Source organism: Rhinatrema bivittatum, chromosome 4, assembly GCF_901001135.1.
Source record: "Rhinatrema bivittatum chromosome 4, aRhiBiv1.1, whole genome shotgun sequence".
NCBI classification, from domain to species: domain Eukaryota; kingdom Metazoa; phylum Chordata; class Amphibia; order Gymnophiona; family Rhinatrematidae; genus Rhinatrema; species Rhinatrema bivittatum.
The window spans coordinates 163,876,485-163,898,431 of record NC_042618.1 but is presented as its reverse complement, the minus strand read 5'-3'; the positions used below and the strand labels follow the sequence as shown (position 1 = coordinate 163,898,431).

Genomic DNA, 21,947 nt, shown 5'->3' with positions numbered 1-21,947 from the left:
GGCCCGTTTTCTGAAAGGGGTGAAGCACCTCTGGCCACCCCATCGGTGGCCGGTTCCCTTGTGGAATCTTAATCTAGTATTTGGAATTTTTGGCAGGGCACTACTTTTGGCCGCTGCACAGTCTTCCTTGCTTTTATTAACCCTGAAAACAATGTTCCTGGTGGCTATAGACTCAGCACATCGCATCTCTGAACTACAGGCATTGTGTCTGGAACCGTTCCTCCAGAAAACTCCAGGAGCGTTACAGCTTCGTACCGTTCCTTCCTTCTTGCCCAAGGTAGTCTTGGAGTTTTATTTGAATCAGTCCATTTCATTGCCATCCCTAGATAAGCAACCACAGATGCCTCCTCCACCATTTGAATGTCAGTAGGCTTTTGGTGTGGTATCTGGAAGGAAGCACAGTGAACCAGCTTCGTGGGCTAGCAAAGCTCACTGGATTAAGGAGGTAGTCGCAGGAGCCTATGTGGAGGCAGGAAAGACATTACCCCTTCAGGTTAAAGCTCATTTTACTAGGGCTGAGACAGTCTCGTGGGCGGAAGCTAGACTGCTGTCTCCTGTCGACATCTGCCAAGCGGCGACTTCGTCCTCCTTGCACACCTTCTCCAGGTTCTATCACCTGGATGTCCAGGCCCGGGAGGACACAGCCTTTGCAAGGCCTGTGTTAACTGGACCGCGGGCAGCCTCTCAATCTGATCGGGAGTAGCTCTTGTACATCCCATTTGGTCCTGAGTCTATCTGGTACATGCTAGGAAATGGAGAAATTACTTACCTGATAATTTCGTTTTCCTTAGTGTAGACAGATGGACTCAACTTATCCCGCCCATGGCTGCCCAAGAACGGTGCCAAAGATTCACCCGTGGAGGGGATATCGATTCCAAGAGATTACAAGTAAGCAGTCATCCAGTCCCTAGATCAGGGCATCTATAATCTTACTGGGGCTCAGTGTTTTTAGTTGAATACAGTTACGGCTATTCGTTTTATTCAAGTTTTTAATCAAGTTTTTTTCAATAGTATGTCCACAGTGCCTTTTGAAGAGAATAATGAAGGGCTGAGGTCACTGCAGGGGTATATCTAGTGTGATATCAGATTTGAAATCTGACTCCATCTCTATCTGCTGGCAGGGGAGCATAAACCCATTGGTCCTGAGTCCATCTGTCTACACTAAGGAAAACAAAATTATCAGGTAAGTAATTTCTCCAATTCAGCTGCTTTTGGTGTGGAATATCTATAGTTTTGGTGGTGATCCTACATGATTTCCAAAGCAGAGAGCAAATTGTATTTAGTTCTATGTGAGATTGAAGTAAAGTGAGCCCCAAAGGGGAGGCTCATATCTGGCCTGTGATAATGATATAAAGGGGAAGGGGTGGATGTATTTGGCTTACAGTCCCCAGAGGTTCTAACTTTCTGCTCTTTTTTCCATAGAACTCCTCTGCTCCTTTGGCTGAGGAAATAGACCCAGAGGTAAGGAAGTCCCTGGCAATAGGTTGGAGGCGAAGGGCAATTCAGCCCAGGGGCATTGGGGATGAACTGCAACTTATCAGCTGAGTAAGGAATTCCTCTTTTTTGTTTGCAGTTGGCTCGATACCTAAACCGGAACTACTGGGAGAAGAAACAGGAGGAGGTGCGGAAGAGCCCCACGCCATCAGCCCCTGTCCCTGTTACTGAGCCCCTCCCTCAGCATGGAGATCTTCATTCTGCTCCAGCTAATGTTGTTAGTGTTGTGGAGGTAAGATAAGGGTCAGAGCTTATTCTACAGCATGTAGAATTTGGGGGGAGGAGGGCAGATTGTCACCAAGGATGGGGAAGAGCAGTATTCCAGGTTATGATAGGGGAAGGAGAGGAGGAGTCAGCAGGCCAGGCTGTGTTTCAGAAGGGATCAGCATGGTAAACTGATTTGGTGGATAGGGATAATGCTGGAATGTGACACCTGAGTGAAGGAGGAACATGCAGAGTGTGACTAGTATTCATTTGCTTTCAGCAGCAGTACCAGAATGGTGAGTCTGAGGAGAATCACGAGCAGTTCTTAAGAGCACTGCAAAATGCTGTCACCACCTTTGTGAACCGCATGAAAAGCAACCATATGCGAGGCCGAAGCATCACTAATGACTCTGCCGTCCTCTCCCTCTTCCAGTCCATTAACAACATGCATCCACAACTGCTGGAGCTTCTCAACCAGCTAGACGAGAGACGACGTATGTATGGGGAAACTGGAGCCCTGGGGTTACTGGGTCTGGACAGGCCACCTACCCTTTTTTTTCCCCTCCCAACTTCGTATTGGTCAGTATGTGTTCATAGCCCAGATCAGTCAGACAAGTGGGTTTTGCATCCCTACCAACAGATGGAGACAGAAAACTAAAAAGCTTTTCTGGCTTTACTACTTAACTGTATTACTCTGTCTCCAGCATAAAGTAGAGATGCAAACCTGCAGACAAGCAAAAAAAAAAAAAAAGATTAGAGAAGGAGAAGAAATTAGGAAAAGAAGATTAGAGGAGATGCTCCCTGAGGTGTTAGGTTCCTTAGTGGGCCATCCCTCAGGTGAGCTGGGCAAGAGGGGGATTGGCAATCCCTGTTCAGCTTTAGCCCAGGGATTGCCTTTTTAGCATGGAGATAACGGAGAGTCCGCTCGTTCAATACTTCTTTATATTCTCTGCAGACAAGTTCTCAAAAGTTTTCAAGGGTTCTGCTCTTACTTTGGGTTAGTGATCGGGTTTTCTTTTCACCAGTCATAGCCAGTATGAAGTTCACAATGTTGTGGTTAATTGTATTAATTGGTTTTATGATGTTCTGCTTTGATACAATGTAATACTGACGGTAGGTGGCACCTCAGGGTATAGGGCAGAGTCGGTCAAAGCTTCTGTCTCCATCTGCTGGTGGGGAGGCAAAACCCAGGAGTCTGGACTGATCCGTGGTACTACAGGAACGAAAATTAGCAGGTAAGAAGAACCAATTTTCCTTTGGGCCTGTTGTGTCTGCCACTAACGGCTTAGTTCGGACGTGTTTTGTATCGATTGTGCGTGGGGGGAGGGCCCTTCCTCGGGGCCAGCAGCTGACAGGAGAGCTACCCAATCCCAGGGTCCTGTCAGAGGCCTCTGGGGGGAGATTTTGCCCTGACAGGCAGGAAGCAGGCACCTTCTCTTAGCCTCGAGATTCCCTTCCCCTTTTTGTCTCTAGTAGTGCAGGCTGGGGTTGAGGATCAGGTGGAGGAAGTCCTGAAGGGACCGGATTATGGGGGCAGTGATGGGGAGGAACTTGCCAAGGATTTTGTTTCATTCCTGCACAAGGCCTATTTGGCCAAGAAAGGTGTAGGGCCTAAGTCAGAAATTGCTGCAGAACCCAAAGAGGTCTAAAGGGTTCCTGGCCGGTTGGGTCTTAGCCATCCTATTGGGAAAGGGGAATTGGATGATTCCGAGGATTTGCAGGATGATCCAAGTGATGACCTGGCAGGTGCTGATCTGCAGATGTTCCTGGAGATGATCCAACTAATGGGTCAGGGAAGAACCTAGACAGAACTTGAGATCTGACTGACCCCAAGCAGATTACCAATTGTGGAGGGGGATGACCTGTGGGTGGTCCAGCTGTTCCATAAGGAGTGGAGACCCCTTATTCCCCATGTCCTGAAGAAATAAGGTACTGCAGGAGGAATCAGATAATGGCGTGGAACCAGTTCTGGATGGCCTTCAAGGTCGTCCCCCCCCCCCCCACAAAGACTTTTCTGCTCCCCAAGCAGTTAAGCTGGTGAACCAGGAGTGGGATGCTCCGGAAGCAGGTCTTAAGTTGGCCAGGGTGATGATGGAAGTTATATCCTTTAACTGAGGATATTTTGCAGCTTTTGGGGATGCCCAAGGTAGATGCTTCGGTGTTAGCGGTTACCAAGAAGACAACCATCCCGATCGTGGGGTCAGCCTCGCTAAAGGATGCTTAGGACTGGAATTTGGAAATCCAGTTGAAGAGGATGTTTGAGGACTTGGCCTTAAGCCTTTGAGCGGCAATCTATGTTAGCCTGATGCAAAGGGCCTGTCTGCGCTGGGTATAGAAAGCCCAGGAGAGGGCTGAGGGTTTCACTGACTATTATAAGCAGGCGGCCCAGTTAGAAGCTGAGGCTGCATATGTTGCCGATGTGCTATATGATTTGATCCGAACTTTGGTCAGGAGTAGGTTTTCAGTGGTGTCAGCACACTGTCTGCTGTGGTTATGGAATTGGTCAGCGGACTGTGATCCAAGTCTCAGCTCTGCAGTCTTTCCTTTAACGGAAAGCTACTATTTGGAGAGGACCTGGAGCAGTTAATGGGGGAGTCTAAGGGAAACAAGCTGCCAGAAGATAAGAGCGGCAGAACGACCTTTCCTGCTTGCTTCCGTTTCCAGAATGAGAAGCATTTTTGTCCTAATGAGTTCTTCGACATTGCAGAAGCAAAGATCTGGAAGGCAGCTGTCCTTTTGGGGTTCCTGAAGACTTTCCAGAGATGGTGCCACTCAGATACTGGAGGTAGTAAGTCCTCGCAATTAAGTCAAATTGGTCTACTCTCTCGAGGAAGTGGTCGGGGGACGCTTGACAGGATTTTACAGGAAGTAGACCAGGGTCACTTTGGACCAGTAGGTTCTAGAGGTGATAAGATGTGGCTATACTTTGTTCGCTATGGTCGCCGCATCTCAAAAAAGATATAATTGCAATGGAGAAGGTACAGAGAAGGGCGACCAAAATGATAAGGGGAATGGAACAGCTCCCCTATGAGGAAAGACTAAAGAGGTTAGGACATTTCAGCTTGGAGAAGAGACAACTGAGGGGGGATATGATAGAGATGTTTAAAATCATGAGAGGTCTAGAACGGGTAGATGTGAATCGGTTATTTACTCATTCAGATAATAGACTAGGGGGCACTCCATGAAGTTAGCATGTGGCACATTTAAAACTAATCGGAGAAAGTTCTTTTTTACTCAACGCACAATTAAACTCTGGAATTTGTTGCCAGAGGATGTGGTTAGTGCAGTTAGTGTAGCTGTGTTTAAAAAAGGTTTGGAGGAGAAGTCCATTACCTGCTATTAATTAAGTTGACAGCCACTGCTATTACTAGCAACAGTAACATGGAATAGACTTAGTTTTTGGGTACTTGCCAGGTTCTTATGGCCTGGATTGGCCATTGTTGGAAACAGGATGCTGGGCTTGATGGACCCTTGGTCTGACCCAGTATGGCAATAATTTACCACTAATGCATATCCTATTGAGAAAACACAACAAATAAGATTGATACAATTGCCTACATGCTAGTAAAATACCTCGCCTTAGACACACACAGACACACAGACAGACACACACAGACAGACAGACAGACACACACAGACAGACAGACAGACACACACAGACAGACAGACACACACACACAGACAGACAGACACACACACACAGACAGACACTCACTCACTCACTCACTCACTCTCCACCAAGTACAGAAAAGACCACACATTATAAATATGGAGACAAACTGGAATGGAAAATAAAAAAAAGCCACTCTGCATCCAGTGCAAAACTAGAGAAATATAGCACTCAACAGTCCCAGGATCTGCAATAATGCATACAAATTAATCTGCACAAAGTTACACCTGCATTATGGAACACATAACAACCCTATCTATGAAACGGCAACACTACAAATATTAAATCAGGTCCTAAACACTAATATACCTCCTATTAGGAAAACAGAATGAGCCAAGCTGCTATAGATCCCCACACAGAAATAATTGTAAAACTATACTAATAAATGTTTCAAAACAGCTAATGAACAGAATAAGGTCAAACAATTAAAACTCATAAAAATTATTTAAAATTTTCCAAACATCAATAAAATATTTCAAAACAGCAGACACATCACATAATAGTCAATCAAGAAAAATAAACTTAAAATGCCATCTTTACTTACCCTCTCCAACAACTCTCATACTCCTTTCCCTTGAAAGCACATACCAGGAGCAGCAGTGTCTGCTGAAGCTGTCCTCACGGTCCTCTTCTTTAGGGCCCACCAGTCAGTCAGACAATTAAACCCTACGACTAGTCTCTCTCTCTCACACACACCCCAGTCACCTCCCTGCCCAGTCTCTATCTCTCACACTCATTTTGCTTAGAGCCCCAATGCTGTGTTCCCCTTTAATTTCGCAGTGGCAGATTTCCCAGGGCTGCCGCTGCCTTCTCAGCCACGCTGAAGCAGCAAACATTTATTTTAGAAAAATATGCCACAGCACTCAAGCCTTTCTTCTGGCTGTCAGGATATCCCTAGGCTCCCACGGCCCCCCATCTGCCTGCTTTTACGGCCATTGGGAGCTCCAATTGCCCCATCTGTAATCAGCATGGCTAAGTGCCACTTACTGTTGCATCAGGGGGGGGGAATCCCTAGAGCAACCGGCCTCTTCGTGCTTGCTACTCACTGCCGCTTTGGGGAATCCCTACTCTATCGCGGTTCCCTACCGCTTTGGAAGTGGGAAATCCTGGCGCAGCTGGCCTCTTTTCTTTGTGGCTCGCCGCTGTGTTTAATTTCAGCACTTCCAGCCCATGGCGGTCACAGGGTCGGGCTTCTTCGCCGCCACAGGCCTGGACACTGCCACTCCTCCCAGCCCCCCTTCTTCCTGCCCCACTGGCCAATCAGCGGCTTCCTCCTCCCACTGGCAGGAAGAAGGGAGGACGCTTCCGATTGGCCTGCGGGGGCAGGAAAAAGGTAAAGGGAAGTATAACTGGGCCTTTGGGACACTGGGAGCTGCGACACACCAGTTGGTGCTTGGCGACATATTGGTGTGTCGCGACACACCGGTTGAGAACCGCTGCTGTAGAGAACAGTTTCGGCGGATTTCAGACTATGGGAGTGTCTCTGCGACTGTACCCTTGTTTTTGCTGAAGGTTGTTTTCTTTCCACCTCAACCAGACAGTAGAGCTTCCAGCTTTCCAGAGTTTGGCTGGGAGGGACCAAAGGCAAGGGAACTGAACTTCCTGGATGTTCATCAGAGTCTCTTACAATATCTTAAGGTCACTAATGACTTCCAGCAGTCAGATCATCTTTTTTTCTTGTTCGGAGGTGCAAAGAAAGGAACTAAGGTTTCTAAAGCCACTATTGCTTGTTGGTTAAAGAAAATAATTTTTTCGACCTATCTCTGTAAGGGTCGGACTGTCCTGGAGAGATTGCAAGCACGTTCAACCAGAGGACAGGAAACATCCTGGGCAGAGTGTTAGTTGGTGTCGCCACAGGAGATTTGTAGAACGGCCTCTTGGTTGTCCCTTCACACTTTCACCAAGCATTATCGGTTAGACGTGCGGGTACTGAAAGAGTCTAGTTTTGGTGAGTGTGTTCTGCGAACGGATCTTTCGGGTTCCCACCCAGTGTAGAGAGCTTGGGTACATCCCACTTGTCTGGACTGATCTGGGATATGAACAAGAAAGGAAAATTGGTCCTCACCTGCTAATTTTCGTTCCTGAAATACCACAGATCAGTCAAGAGACCCATCAAGAGACAAGTCAAGAGACAGCAATATCTTATAAGAGACTTCATAATATAATGTAAATAGTTATACTAACTGCTCTGTTATCTTACTCTATTTCTCTCCCCAGTTATACGATCCCTGTTATAATGTAACTTTAAGAACTCTTTGCACTTGTCAATGTTCAGTTTCTATTTTCACACCCCCTGTTATATGTAAACCGGCATGATGTGATTTTTAATCACGAATGCCGGTATAGAAAAACTCTAAATAAATAAATAAATCCCCTGCATTGTTGGACTTAGTTCCTTAGAGCAGAGATTAGTTTTGTATATAGTTGGAACCTTTGGACCAAAAGGAGTTTTTTTTTCTTTGTTTGGCTATGAGGCTCCAGTTCAGGGGGCTCCAACCTGAGTTTCTTTGTAGGAGGGGAAGTTGTTACTTGAGTTGATTGATGGCTCTACATTGGCGCTTGGGTAGAGGGCAATACTGAGGGACTGCAGATGGCACTCTGTTAAGTAGCAGTGTCTGAAAAGCTTTTTACTTCTCTGCCTCCATCTGCTGGTATGGATGCAAACCCACTTGTCTGGACTGATCTGTGTTATATCAGGAATGAAAATTAGCAGATGATAACCATTTTTCCTATCTTGCTTTGCCTTGCTTTGTTCGGTCCTGGTGACATCCTGCCTCATCTGCCTATGTGATGTACTGTTACACAGTAGTAAGCATATTTTGCATTTCCTTATTCTGGTTCTTACCAGGGGTAATGTGTTTATTCTTCCTGTAATGCTTGTGAAGAGAGAGTCCTAGTTGAGTTGGTTAGGTTGAAGACCAGAGGTCCAAGGAGTCCAAACTTCAAGTTTATCTTTAATGACTTTGTGCTTTGTAGTGCCTTTTTTTGTTCTGTGAGACAGAGGACATGTAAGAACACCTACCCAGGGCTTTGTGTAAAGTTTCGTGTAAATCCTGCCTTGTTTTTGTTGTGTGGATGTATTACGGTGTAACCTAATGGTTAAAGCAATAGGGAACCGTAAGTCAGGGTTCAAATTCCACTTCTGGAGCTTGGACAAGTCATTCTTCTTGCCCCAAGTACCCACTTAGATTATAAGCTCTTTTGAGAAGGGACTTACCTTCTCTGAATTGTTATAATTTGCCTTAAATTTAAGTTGAAAATGCATAATAGAAATACAGAATTAATACTATCAGTAGTATTTGCTGAAGCTCGTGTGCCCAAGCTTTCAGTGGTGATAGGAGAGCAGAATTTGGATGTGGCGCCACCACAGGCTTTTCTGCAGTCTGGTTGAACTCTGCAGACACAGGATGTAACCAGGGGGAAGTGAAGGGGCCCTGTGCAATAGGAGGCTACCCCCTTGGGGGGGGGGTGAGTGAAGGGGCCCTGTGCAGTAGGTGGTTACCCCCTGGGGGGGGGGGCGGGGCGGTGAATGAAGGGGGCCCTATGCAGTAGATGGCTAGCCTGTAACACATCTCACCCAGGGGATTGTCTTGGCTTTTTCACATGGGGATTTTTGGTGATGTACTTGAAAGCCTCAACCTCCTTGTTATCACACTCCCTCCTAGAACTGTTTTCTCCCTGCAGTGTACTATGAGGGTCTGCAAGACAAGCTGGCACAGATCCGAGATGCCCGGGGAGCTCTCAATGCATTGCGGGAGGAACATCATGAGAAACTGCGACGTGCTGCAGCAGAGGCTGAACGACAGCGGCAGATACAACTGGCACAGAAACTGGAGATCATGAGGCAGAAAAAGCAGGTGACATGAAGCACTCTTCCCTAAATTTGTGTAACATTCGCATAAGAAATGCTAAATTGGGTCAGTTCAAAGATCCTTGTAGCCCAGCATCCTGTACCTGACATTGGACAGCCAATCCGAATCACAAGTACCCAGCAGGATCCCAAATAACAGATCCATTCCTTTTTGCTCATAATCAGGGATAAGCAATGGCTTTTTCAAGTTTACATAGCTAATAGTGGACTTTTCTTCCAGGAACCTGGCCAAATCCTTTTTAAACCAAACTATGCCAACTGCTTTTACCCCATCCTCTGACAACAAATTCCACAGCTTAATTGTGTGCTGAGTGAAAAAAATTTTCTTTCTCTGATTTTTGTTTTATATGTTTGTGATAAATAGGAGTTTCCTAGCGTGTAGCCAGATGGACTCAGGATCAATGGGTTATACTCCCATGCCAGCAGATGGAGACTGAGTCAGGTTGCAAAGCTGACACTACCTCACATATAGCCCTGCTGTGACCTCAGCTCTCCATTCTCCGTCTCCAGCATATGGTGGACGTACCTCTCCCTATGGGGATTGTTGTACTTTTCATAAGGAGAAATTCTATAATTTAAATTGAAGGAAACTGAGCCCTGCTCTCCTGCGGCGATACCTAAAGGGCCCTCCCCCAGTTGAGAATTCCTGAGGTGATTTCAGAGATCCCTCAGAGGGTGTGCCTTGGTCCGGTAGCCTGTTCCTGGCATGGACTTTGCTGCTTAAGCAGTTGAAAGACAGCGGGTGCAGGAAGCCAAGCATGGTGGTGACGGCCAAAGCCCTCTCCCACCCGCAGCTGGAGACAGCCTCCGTACTCGGCCTGTAAGCACTGAGCCCAGGTAAGTTTAAAAAAAAAAGAAAAGGAAGATTATCTCCCGATTCAGAGACTATTAGATGGAGTTTCGGTAGGACTCCCCTCGGTCTCTGTGCTCGGTGCACCGTATTGATGTCGTTCCCACTGCTGTTAGGGGTAAGGGGAATTGGGCTTCCAAGCAGGTTGAGCAGCCCCCAGTGGGCTAGGTCTGCTATATGCTTGGTCAGCACACTGCGTGGTAGGCCACGGTGGTGCCATCTTGCGTGTGTTTCTGTGCTTGCCATTTTTCCCTCCGTAGGATGTCTGTGCGCAGTGTGTCTGCTCTGCGCATGCAGTGTGCGTATAATATCAGGCACGTACCTGTGCACACATCTTTGAAAGCGCGCGATATAGGAAAAGCTGTGCGCACGGGCTGTGGTGCGCATCGCCACGTCCCACCTGGACACTCTGAATTTGTACACATACATTTTTTTTTTTTTTTTGGTAAATTAGATTTTATTAACCATTTTTGAAATAATACAGAACATCAACCAACACTACATAGAAATGGTGGTACATTCAATAATATATATGAGTTCTGGGAAGGTGAAAAAACGATATTCATATAGTTATCAATAGTGAAACGCGACCTTGTACATGAGACTAGCCGCTATGTGCACTTCCGTGATATCCTCGCTATCCAGTTGTAAGATGAAGCATCCTCTGGGTAAGAGTATGAAATTTGCCATAAATGTACTGTGTCTCAACAATAAAGTACCACAACTTGGAGACCCTTAAACGTGTTATGAATTTGTACTTGTTCTCCATATCTGGTAAGGCTGCCAGATGACCATGTATTTGGGCTGGTTACGGTATGTACACATACATTTTTAAGCACAATCTGAGAGAGCACACAACTACTGCTGCCAGTTGTGCTGTCAACCAAGAAAACGAAGTGCCTTGTTCCCTGTACGTACCCGGATCAGTCCAGACCGTGGGTTGAGCCTCCTGTCCAGCAGATGGAGACAGACCAAAACTGAAAGGGTATCCTATATCAGGACAGAGCCTACCCTGCAGCCCTTCAGTATTTGTCTGTCTCCAGCAGATGGATCAGCTAGTCAGCCTTCTTTTTCCTTCTCTTCTTGGTGGATCAAGCACTTATTCCTTCGGGATTTTAGTAGGATTTTCCAATAAAAAAAAATAAATTCTTAGTTTTAAAGTTAATTGATTTCAGTGCTGTGCAGGAGGCGGTCCCGTCTCCTGGCTCTTGCTGGACTTAGGGGGGCTTCACCCCTTGTGCTGGGCATAGCCTAAGTCCGTTCACAAATGGGAGTTTCTCGCATCCCAGGACCTCGCCGAGGCGTATCTGAACATCCCGATCCATCAGCATCATCAGCGGTATCTGCAGTTCAAGGGGCTGGGTCAACATTTCCAGTTTTGAGCTCTTCCTTTCGGCCTGGCGACAGCTCCTCGCACCTTCACCAAGGTCATGGTGGTCGTAGCAGCATTCCTTTGCAAGGAAGGAGTCCTAGTTTACCCGTATCTGGACGATTGGTTGATTCAAGCGAAGTCACAGTAGGACAGCGAGTGATGTTCACCTTGCAGTCGCTTGGCTGGATCATAAATGTCCAGAAGAGTCCCTTGGAGCCCACTCAGTCACTGGTTTACTTGGGAGTGCTTTTCGATACCTCCCAAGGCAAGGTTTTCCTGGCGTCGGACCGTGTGATGAAGTTGCAAGATCAGGTAAAAGCCCTCCTTCAAAGGAAGGATCCTTCAGTTTGGCATCACTTACAAGTCCTGGGATCCATGGCCTCCACCTTGGATTAGGTCAGGTGGGCTTTCGCTCACTTGTGGCCATTACAGCGTGCACTGTTGTCGAGGTCAGCCTGGTGTCGAAGCAATTCCACTTACCGTTGCCTCTGCTTCCAGAGTCACTATCGTGGTGGCTCTTGCGCAGCAACCTGGAGCAGGGGGTAGATTTGGACCTGCCGAACTGGGTGGTAATCTCCACAGTCGCCAGTCTATCAGGCTAGGGAGCGGTTTGCCTAAACAAATCCACTCAAGGTCTCTGGTCCATCAACCGCCTCGAGACGAGGGTTGTCCGACTTGCCCTGCGAGTATTTCTGACCCTAGTCTAGAACAGAATGGTTCAAGTGTTCTCGGACAACGCGACGATTGCTAATCCCAAGCAGACTGTTAACTCCGAACTGAACAGTCTTGCAGTGGCACTGGAAGCAAGGCTTTTGTTTGCCTGGGCGGAGTGCCATCTCAAAGGAATCGCTGAGTCTCATGTTGGGGGGTAGAGAATGTTCAAGCAGACTTCTTCAGCAGGCAACATCTCGATCCGGGGGAGTGAGAGCTAGCTTCCGAAGCTTGGAACCTCATTTGCACCAGGTGGTGCGTGCCTCAGTTGGATCTGATGGCAACTCGGGCCAGTGCCAAGACAGACCGCTTCTTCAGTTGCCGACGAGAGGTGAGCTCAGTAGGAATTCTTCTCTATGCCTTTCCCCCCTGGCCTCTCATCGGTTGGCTTCTCCAATGCATAGAGCAACATCCAGGCAGTGTAGTGCTGGTGGCTCCGGAGTGGCCACATTGTCATGGTTCTGGTTCGATTAGCTCTGGCAGGTCCCCTGCAACTGGTTCATCTCCCACAACTGCTCTGTCAGGGGCCCATATTTTCGGATCAGGAGGATCACTTCTCTCTCACGGCTTGGCTTTTGAGAGGAGAGGATTGCGATTGAGGGGATATTCAGAACAAGTCATTTCCTCTCTTCTTCAAGCGCGATGACCGGCTACTTCTATGGCCTATGTTAGTCTGGAAGCTTTTTGAGGAGTGGTGCCTTCAGCGTTCCTTGGATCCGTTATCGACGGAGGTTCCCTAGGTGTTGGATTTCCTTCAACAGGGGTTGGCTAAAGGTTTGGCTTTCAATTCCCTTCGGGTCCAGGTAGCGGCCTTAGGTGCCTTACGGGGCAGGTTTCATGGTTGTTCGCTGGGGACTCACTCAGTTATTACCCGGTTCCTCAAGGGAATCAAACATTTACATCCTCCCGTCCGCCCGTTGTGTCCCGATTGAAGTTTGAACCGGGTGCTTTATGGAGCTCCCTTTGAGCCTTTACGCAGAGCTCTGGTTAAAGATTTGACCTTGAAGACAGGTTTCCTGGTGGCCATTTGTTCTGCTTGACAATTTCAGAGTTGCAGGCTTTGTCGTCTTGGGATCCTTTTCTTCGGATCTACGATGATAGTTTCGTTGCGCATGGTTCCTTCCTTCGTTCCCAAGGTGGTGTCTGTCTTTCATGTCAATCAGGCGGTGGACCTACCAGGGTTCCCGCAGTGGTCCTGAGATTCACCTCAGTAAGAAGGATCTTCATCTTTTGGATGTGCGTCGCGCTCTTTTGCACTATTTGGAAGTTACCAATGACTTCCGGCCTTCAGATCATCTATTTGTTTTATTCAGCGGTCCTAAGAAAGGGGACAAGGCTACAATTTCGTGCTGGATTAAGGAGGCTATCTGCTCGGCCTACGTTGCCCGTGAGCGTCAGGCCCCCTTGGATCTGAGAGCTCATTCTACTAGGGCCCAGGCTACCTCCTGGGCTGAGTGTCAGCTTCTTTCGCCACAGGAAATCTGAGAGCGGCAGTTTGGTCCTCCCTTCACACTTTCACCAAGCATTATCGTCTAGATGTTAGGACGCAAGATGAATTGTCCTTTGGTGAGAGTGTACTGCACATGGGTCTTTCCGGTTCCCGTCCAGTCCAGGGTAGCTTGAGTACATCTGTGTATGTTCAGGAAAGAAAAATTGGTTTTTACCACAGATCAGTCCAGAGGCCTTCCCCCAGTTGTCGTGCTGGGAGCCGTTCCTCCAGATGACTCCAGGGGTGTTACACCTACATACTGTTCCATCCTTCTTGCCCAAGGTAGTCTTGGAGTTCCATTTGAATCAGTCCATTTCATTGCCATCCCTAGATAAATTCAAGTCACAGAGGAATATAGTCTAATCTGTCATTTGGATATCAAGAGACTTCTAGTGCGGTATCTGGAAGTCTCAGAGCCAGTCTGAAAGATGGACCGCCTGTTTATCCTTCATGGTGAAAGAAAGACTTCCTTGATCCAGCTTTGCAGGCTCCCATAGCTCGCTGGATCAAGGAGAAGGTCATGGTAGCCTGTGTGGAGACTGGAAAGCCCATTATCTTCTCAGATTAAAGCTTATTCCACTAGGGCTCAGGTGGTCTCTTGGGCGGAATCCAGACTGCTGTCTCCTATTGATATCTGCCGTGCGGCAACTTGGTCCTCCTTATATACCTTCTCCAGGTTTTACCACCTTGATGTACAGGCCTGAGAGGACACTGCCTTTGCACGGGCGGTGTTGACCAGACTGAGAGCAGCCTCCCACCCCGATCGGGAGTAGAGTTTGTTCATCCCATTGGTCTTGAGTCCATCTGGCTACACGCTAGGAAATGGAGAAACTACTTACCTGATAATTTCATTTTCCTTAGTGTAGACAGAAAGACTCAGTCCCGCCCTCGGCTGCCCAAGATCTGCGCCACAGGTTCCCCTGTGAAATGAGCCTCGAATCCAAGGGATCACGGATAAGTGTTCATCTAGTACCTATATTCTTACTGGAGTTCAGCATTTATAGTTGGTTGAACACAGTTACCATTATCCATGTTTTAATCATTTTTAATCATATTTTGAGAATAGTGGAGACCTGAGGTTACTGCAGGGCTACATGTAAGGTGACGTCAGCTTTACAACCTGACTCCGTCTCCATCTGCTGTTAGGGGAGCGTAACCCATTGATCCTGAGTCCATCTGTCTATACTAAGGAAAACAAAATTATCAGGTAAGTAATTTCTCCATAGATATGGAGCACTGCTTCCTAAATCTATGTAACTCTTCCCTCCACTTGGTGTGCAATGCACTCGCCCCTCTCTTTGCGTGTGACGGCCTCTTCCCTAGTGTATGACTCTCCACTCCCCTTACCCTCTTGATGTGTGTCACAGTGGGGTGGGATGAGCATCCCTCCCATTATGTGACTTGCTTGCTTTCCTTCTCTTCCCCCACCCCATTTGGGTATGGTGATGGTGGCCCTCACCACTAATGTTGATGTCTTTCCCTTTCTGCAGGAATATTTGGAAATGCAGCGGCAGCTAGCAATTCAGCGTTTACAGGAGCAGGAGAAGGAACGGCAGATGCGGCTGGAGCAGCAGAAACAGACTATCCAAATGAGAGCTCAGATGCCAGCGTTCTCCCTGCCATATGCACAGGTATATGGAGTGCTGAGTTATACAACTCTGCTTACCTGCACAGAGCCAAGTCTTTGTTCTTCATTTAATCCTCTTCCTGCTGTTTGTTCCTGTAGTTGCAGACCCTACCCACTACTGGAGGGGGAGTGCTGTACCAGCCATCTGGGCCCACAAGCTTCCCTGGCACCTTCAGCCCTGCAGGCTCTGTGGAAGGCTCCCCCATGCATACGATGTATATGAACCAGCCCTCTCAGGCTGGTTCTGGCTCCTACCCATCCATGCCCGTGACTGGAACAGGTAAAGTATACCATGAAGCATAAAAATGTGATGGCAGAAAAAAGACCATATGGCGGGACTGAGTCTTTCTGTCTACACTAATTCAGCTTTATAATCCTTGCCACCCCCTCAGAGATCCCCCTGTTTATCCAAACTTTCTTGAATTCAAATACTGTTCTAATCTCCATCATCTCCACAGGAAGGCTGTTTTCATGCATCCACTACCCTCTCTATAAAGAGATTTTCTAAGATTACTCCTGAGTCTACCCCCCTTTCACCCTCACCCCATAAACCCTCATACTAGAGCCTCCTTTCTGTTGAACCTTGCTGGTAACCTTGCTGCTATTTAAATTTCCTTTTTATTCCCCAGATCAGTCCAGACTTGTGGGTTTTGCATCCCTACCAGCAGATGGAGGCAGAGAATAAAAACTTTTCAGGCACTGCTACATAAATGAGTGCCACCTGCAGTCCCTCAGTTTTTCTCTGTCTCCAGCAGATGGTAGAGGTGGAAACCTGCAGTAGAATTTTGAAAAAAAAATAGAAAAGGGAAGAAATGGAACAAGGAGAAGAAAAGAGTAGCATGAGGATTTGTGGAAGTTCTCTGAGATGTTAGGTTCCTTTGTGGGCCATCCTTCAGGTCGAGTAGGGAGTTGGAGATCCCTGAATTGGCTCAACCCTCAGCTTCCTGGGGGGGTGGGGGTAACAGCCAAGGCTGCTGGTTTTCTCGCCCTCTCCCATGCATTCTCTACCCCAGTTGGCAGCCAAAGCACCAGAAGCAGGAAAGTGTTTAATTTTTTGTCTGGGGGCACTGGAAGGGGGAGAATAAATAAATCTACAGCTCTAACACTAAATTTTCAAAAGGGAAACTGATACAATGAGGAAAATAGAAAAAAACTGAAAGGTGCAGCTGCAAAGGTTGTGTTCAACAGGTATGGACATTGTTTAAAAATACAATCCTAGACACTCAGTCCAGTTCCCTGTACGTTCCTGGACCAGTCCAGACTCCTGGGTGTTGCCTCCCCTCCAGCAGATGGAGACAGAGAAGTTTTGACAGACTCTGCCCTTTATCTTAAGGTGCCACATACAGTCAGTCAGTATTTCTCTGTCTCCAGCAGATGGTGGAGGCGCAAAACCTACAGTCTACTTGTTACTTAGTGTAAAAAAAAAAAAAAGGTAGACAGAGTAAGCAGGGAGTTTTTTTTCTTTAACTTAAACTTAGGTCTTAAAAAAGGAGGATTTTCTTCAGCCTACCAGGGAGTTGCCAGTTCCTGAGGGGACCATCTTCCCTGGTGCTTGAGGCAGCTGCGGCTGAGGGTCAAGGGCCCTATTGCCACTTACAAGCAGCACTGGATGTGATACTGGGGAGCCTGGTTCATTCACTCCAGAAGGACCAGGACCCATAGACTGCCAGGCAAGTTAAAACAACAAAGTCTTTATTTCGGTGCTCGGACTCTCCCTTCTCTCACTGCCGTTCTTTTTGCTGCCGTTTTCACCGCTCCGGGTTGTTTTTCTTCCTTCAGCGATGTTGCAGAGAACAGCATGTTGGGCGTGCGGCTCGGCGTGCATGCGCCTTTCTCGAGACAGCCTCTGCTCCTTATGTCTCCCCGGGGGGGGGGGGGGGGGAAGGAACCTCTGCAGCGGCCGGGGGCAAGGGCAGAGCGCTCGCAAAGCTCCTATGGGGGTTAGTAGACCACTGCCCCCTTCTCCTGATCCGTTCCCGCTGAGCGCGGGAACAGAAGCCATTTTAAGCTTTATCAGAGCAACGATGCGAGCCGCGGTGAGGGAGGGGATTCTCCCGCCTTCTTTATCCCTGCAGCAAATGGCCCTTGGGGGGGGGGGCGAACCAACGGGGCTTGGCTCACCTGCGACAGAGGAGAGCCCCAAGGGGGCTTCAGAGTCTTCCTCTTCCTCTTCCTTCTTGGAGGCCAGGAAGTCCGTGAAAAAGCAGGCTGGAGAGAAAACTTCTTTTGTGGTGCCAATTTCAAATTCAATAAAGTGATCCAAACCTAGGGGGAGCACTGGGTACTCAAAAGTGAAGTGCCCTCTAAAGATACAGATTCTTCCTCACAGGTTTCTGACCCAGAAGACCAGACCTTGCCATCCAAGCCTCCGCTGGGGGTGGACGGGATGCAGATCAACAGCAGGATTCAGTCTGCAGCTCCCATATTGTTGAAGGAGACGACCCGAAGGTGGTCCACCTTTTTAGAAAGGATGAGCTGGGTCTGCTTATCCCCGCGATTCTAGGGAAGTTATGCATCGAAGTGCCACCAGAGGAATCCCGGATGGGGGCTATTGATCTGGTGGTGTTGGGCCTGCGGGGTCCGACCACATCCTTTCCTTTTCATTTCTCGGTTACTGACTTGCTGTTCAGAGAATGGGACACCCCTGACCTAGGGTTGAAGGTTAGAAAAGCAATGGATAAGATATATCCTCTGCCAGAAGAAGCTTTAGACCTTTGATTTCCCAAGGTGGATGCGGCGGTGTCAGCAGTCACCAAAAAGACCACCATCCCAGTCACAGGAGCGACAGCCCTCAAGGATCTACAGGATCGAAAGTTGAAGCTTCAGCTCAAGAAAATATTTGAAGTCTGAGCACTGGGAGTGCGAGCTGCCATGTGCAGCAGTTTTTCTTTGAGATCTGGCCTTCGCTGGGTGCAACAACTGCAGGCCAACGCCTCTTTCAGAGAACATAAGAACATAAGAAATTGCCATGCTGGGTCAGACTAAGGGACCATCAAGCCCAGCATCCTGTTTCCAACAGAGGCCAAAACCAGCCCACAAGAACCTGGCAATTACCCAAACACTAAGAAGATCCCATGCTAATGATGCAATTAATAGCAGTGGCTATTCCCTAAGTAAAATTGATTAATAGCCATTAATGGACTTCTCCTCCAAGAACTTATCCAAACCTTTTTTGAACCCAGGTACACTAACTGCACTAACCACATCCTCTGGCAACAAATTCCACAGCTTTATTGTGCGTTGAGTGAAAAAGAATTTTCTCCGATTAGTCTTAAATGTGCTACTTGCTAACTTCATGGAATGCCCCCTAGTCCTTCTATTATTCGAAAGTGAAAATAACCGAGGGGAAAACTCTCCAGGCAGGGTGCCTGGAAGATGCAGTCGCTTATAGTGCGGATGCTTTGTATGACCTGTTGCGGACTTCGGCCAGGTCCATGGTTTCGGCTGTCTCAGCACGCAGACTTCTGTGGTTACGGAACTGGTCTGCGGATGTTTCTTCCAAAGCTCAGCTGGGCTCTCTGCCTTTCAAGGGCAAGTTGCTTTTTGGAAAGGACCTGGAGGATATGATTCAATCCCTGGGAGAGAATAAAGTTCATCGATTTGCCAGAGGATAGACCCACATCGAGGGGCTCCTTTTCTACTTGGTCTCACTTCTGTGGGAATCGAAGATTTCAAATGCCCCGGTCTACCAGTTCCTCCTTTAGGCAAAATTCGAGCAGACAGCAGTCCTGGTCCCAGTCCTTTCGAGGCAGACACTTTGGTAGAACCAGTAACTCCCATTCCCTGTATGAACTGGATCAGTCCAGCCTCCTGGATTTTGCCTCCGCGCCAGCAGATGGAGACAGAGCAAGATTTGACTGGCTCTGCCATATATACCAGGGTACCACCCACCGCCTGGTGTTAAGTCTCCATAATGAAGGGACGCCGGTCCATTCCTCTGTGCCAGTCGTAGGGGGTAGACTGTCTCTATTTTACGAGGAATGGGCCAAATTGACGTCTGACCAGTGGGTCCTCACCGTGACAAGACAAGGTTATGCTTTAGATTTTGCACGTTGCCTTTGGGACCGGTTTCTGGTCTCCCCATGCGCTTACAAGGAGAAACAAAAGGCGGCACAAGACACATTGCGGCACCTTCTTGAGCTCGGCGCCATTACGTCATTTCCTCCTGTGGAACGGAGAAGAGGCCGCTGTTCCATTTACTGCATGGTACCCAAGAAAGAGGGGGCCTTTCAGTCCATTTTAGATTTAAAACGGGTCAACCGATGCCTTCGGGTGCCCCGCTTCTGCATGGAGACTCTTCGGTCCGTCATTGCCTCAGTGCAAAAGGGAGAGTTTCTGGCATCGCTGAATCTAACGGAAGTATATTTACACATCGGCGTCCGGACCGTCTACCAGAAGTTCCTAAGGTTCTCCATTCTGGGACATCATTTTCAGATTCGAGCTCTGCCTTTCGGGCTTGCCACCCGCCCAGGACCCTTACCAAGATAATGGTTGTGGTAGCAGCACAACTCCGGAGGGAAGGATTCTTGGTGCATCCATACCTGGACGACTGGCTGATTTGAGTGAAATCGGAGATGCTTTGCCATTCGTCAGTCCACAGAGTGCTTCAGCTACTGAGATCGCTCGGTTGGGTGGTCAACCTTGCCAAGAGTCGTCTGGTACCCCTCCCAGTCCTTGGAATTCCTGGGAGCCCTGTTCGATACGCAACAGGGGAGAGTTTTTTTCCTTACCGCGGACTGCATTTGCAAGCTGCAGGGACAGGTTTGAGACTTGTTGTCCAAGCATCCTCCCAGAGTATAGGATTACTTGCTGGTTTTAGGATCGATGACTTCCACTCTGGAGTTAGTGCCATGGACCTTTGCTCATATACATCCTTTACAGTCAGCTTTGCTTTCACAATGGAACCCAGTCTCTGAGCAATTTCATCTGCCCCTTCCTCTTACGGATTCTGCAAGGTCCAGTCTCGATTGGTGGCTCTTCTTGGACAATTTAACCCGTGGAGTTCCCTTGGTAGTGCCCGAGTGGACAGTGGTTACCATGGATGCCAGCCTCTCTGGCTGGGGATCGGTTTGTCTGGGGAAATCCATGCAGGGGCAATGGTCCCAGGAAGAATCTGTGGTTGATCAATCGTCTGGAGACCAGAGCCATGTGTTTAGCATTACAAGCTTTCCTTCCACTCCTCCAGGTGAAGTCGGTCAGGGTACTGTCCGACAATGCGACCACGGTGGCTTATATCAATCGCCAAGGAGGGACCAAAAGCCAACCAGTGGCAGTGGAAGCTCAACAGCCGATAAGCTGGGCGGAGCAGCATCTGGTCAGCGTTGTGGCGTCTCACATAGCTGGCGTCGACAACGTTCACGCAGACTTTCTCAGTCGTCACCATCTCGATCCCGGGGAATGGGAGTTGGCCAAAGAGGCTTTTCAGCTCATATGAGACACACGGGGCATACTCAGCATAGATCTGATGGCAACGTTCAGGAATGCCAAAGCCCCACGCTTCTTTGGTCGCCACAGGGAGACAGGAGCAGAAAGGGTAGATGCCCTGGTTCTTCCCTGGCCAACAAACGTCCTGCTATATGTGTTTCCGCCTTGGCCTCTGATTGGCAAAGTGCTCAGTTGAATAGAACTCCACCCGGCAGAGGTAATACTCGTAGCTCCAGAGTGGCCGAGGCATCCCTGGTTTGTGGATCTGGTCAATCTAGCGGTGGCAGGGCCCCTGCGATTTTGGGATCTCCCGAACCTTTCTACATCAAGGGCCCGTCTGTTTAGAAGAGGCTGATTGTTTTTGTCTAGCGGCATGGCTTTTGAGAGGCAGTGCCTAAAGGGCAAAGGTTATTCTGACGCGGTAGTGGCTACACTTTTGAAATCTCGTAAAACGTCCACCTCCCTCGCTTATGTCCGGGTATGGAAAGTCTTTGAATCTTGGTGCGTAGAATGTGAGGTTGTTCCTACCCGGGCGTCAGTGTCGGATATTTTGTGTTTCCTACAATCTGGACTATCCAGTGGCTTATCGTGTAGCTCCCTGAGAGCGCAGGTGGCAGCTCTCAGATGTTACGCGGTACAATACAGGGGGTAGCATTAGCCACGCATCCGGATGTGGCTCGTTTCCTTCGGGGTGCAAAGCACTTGCGTCCCCTGGTCAGACGTCCTTCCTGGAGCCTAAACTTGGTTCTCACGCTCTGTGTGCTGCGCCCTTTGAGCCTCTAAAAAGGGCAATGCTGAAAGATCTCACGTTAAAGGTGATTTTTCTGGTAGCTATCACATCTGCTCATAGGGTGTTGGAGCTTCAGGCGTTATCCTGCAGAGAACCTTTCTTGAGAATTTCTGATTCTGGAGTCTCCTTACAAGACAGTTCCTTCCTTTCTTCTAAAGGTAGTTTCCTCTTTTCATTTGAATCAATCAGTGGAGCTCCCGTCCTTTCCAGATCTGGACCGGTAGGATCCCCTTTCAAGAGACTTAAGGAAGCTGGATGTTCGCATGGCTTTGCTGCGTTATCTGGAGGTTACGAACACTTTTCGTATGTCCGACCTCTTTTTGTGCTGTGGCGTGGTCCACAAAGAGGCAATATGGCATCTAAGAATCTGATAGCCTGCTGGCCGAAAGAGGCTATAAGTTCAGTGTATTTGCTGTGTGGTAGACCCCTACCGGTTGGACTTCGG

The 21,947-nt window shown here is 48.3% G+C and overlaps 1 protein-coding gene across 5 annotated transcripts in view; it reads left to right on the top strand.

Annotated features, from left to right (window-relative positions):
* HGS (hepatocyte growth factor-regulated tyrosine kinase substrate) overlaps positions 1 to 21,947 on the top strand; it is a 95,959-nt gene that overhangs the window by 50,486 nt on the left and 23,526 nt on the right. For 3 of the 5 annotated variants that reach the window (XM_029599105.1, XM_029599104.1, XM_029599102.1), the window contains 6 exons: positions 1,423 to 1,461; positions 1,574 to 1,726; positions 1,979 to 2,192; positions 9,053 to 9,225; positions 15,152 to 15,292; positions 15,388 to 15,568. In XM_029599105.1, the coding sequence (XP_029454965.1) occupies positions 1,423 to 1,461; positions 1,574 to 1,726; positions 1,979 to 2,192; positions 9,053 to 9,225; positions 15,152 to 15,292; positions 15,388 to 15,568 (901 nt within the window). The remainder of the gene's footprint in view (positions 1 to 1,422; positions 1,462 to 1,573; positions 1,727 to 1,978; positions 2,193 to 9,052; positions 9,226 to 15,151; positions 15,293 to 15,387; positions 15,569 to 21,947) is intronic. The other 2 variants (XM_029599106.1, XM_029599103.1) reach the window with 1 other exon arrangement.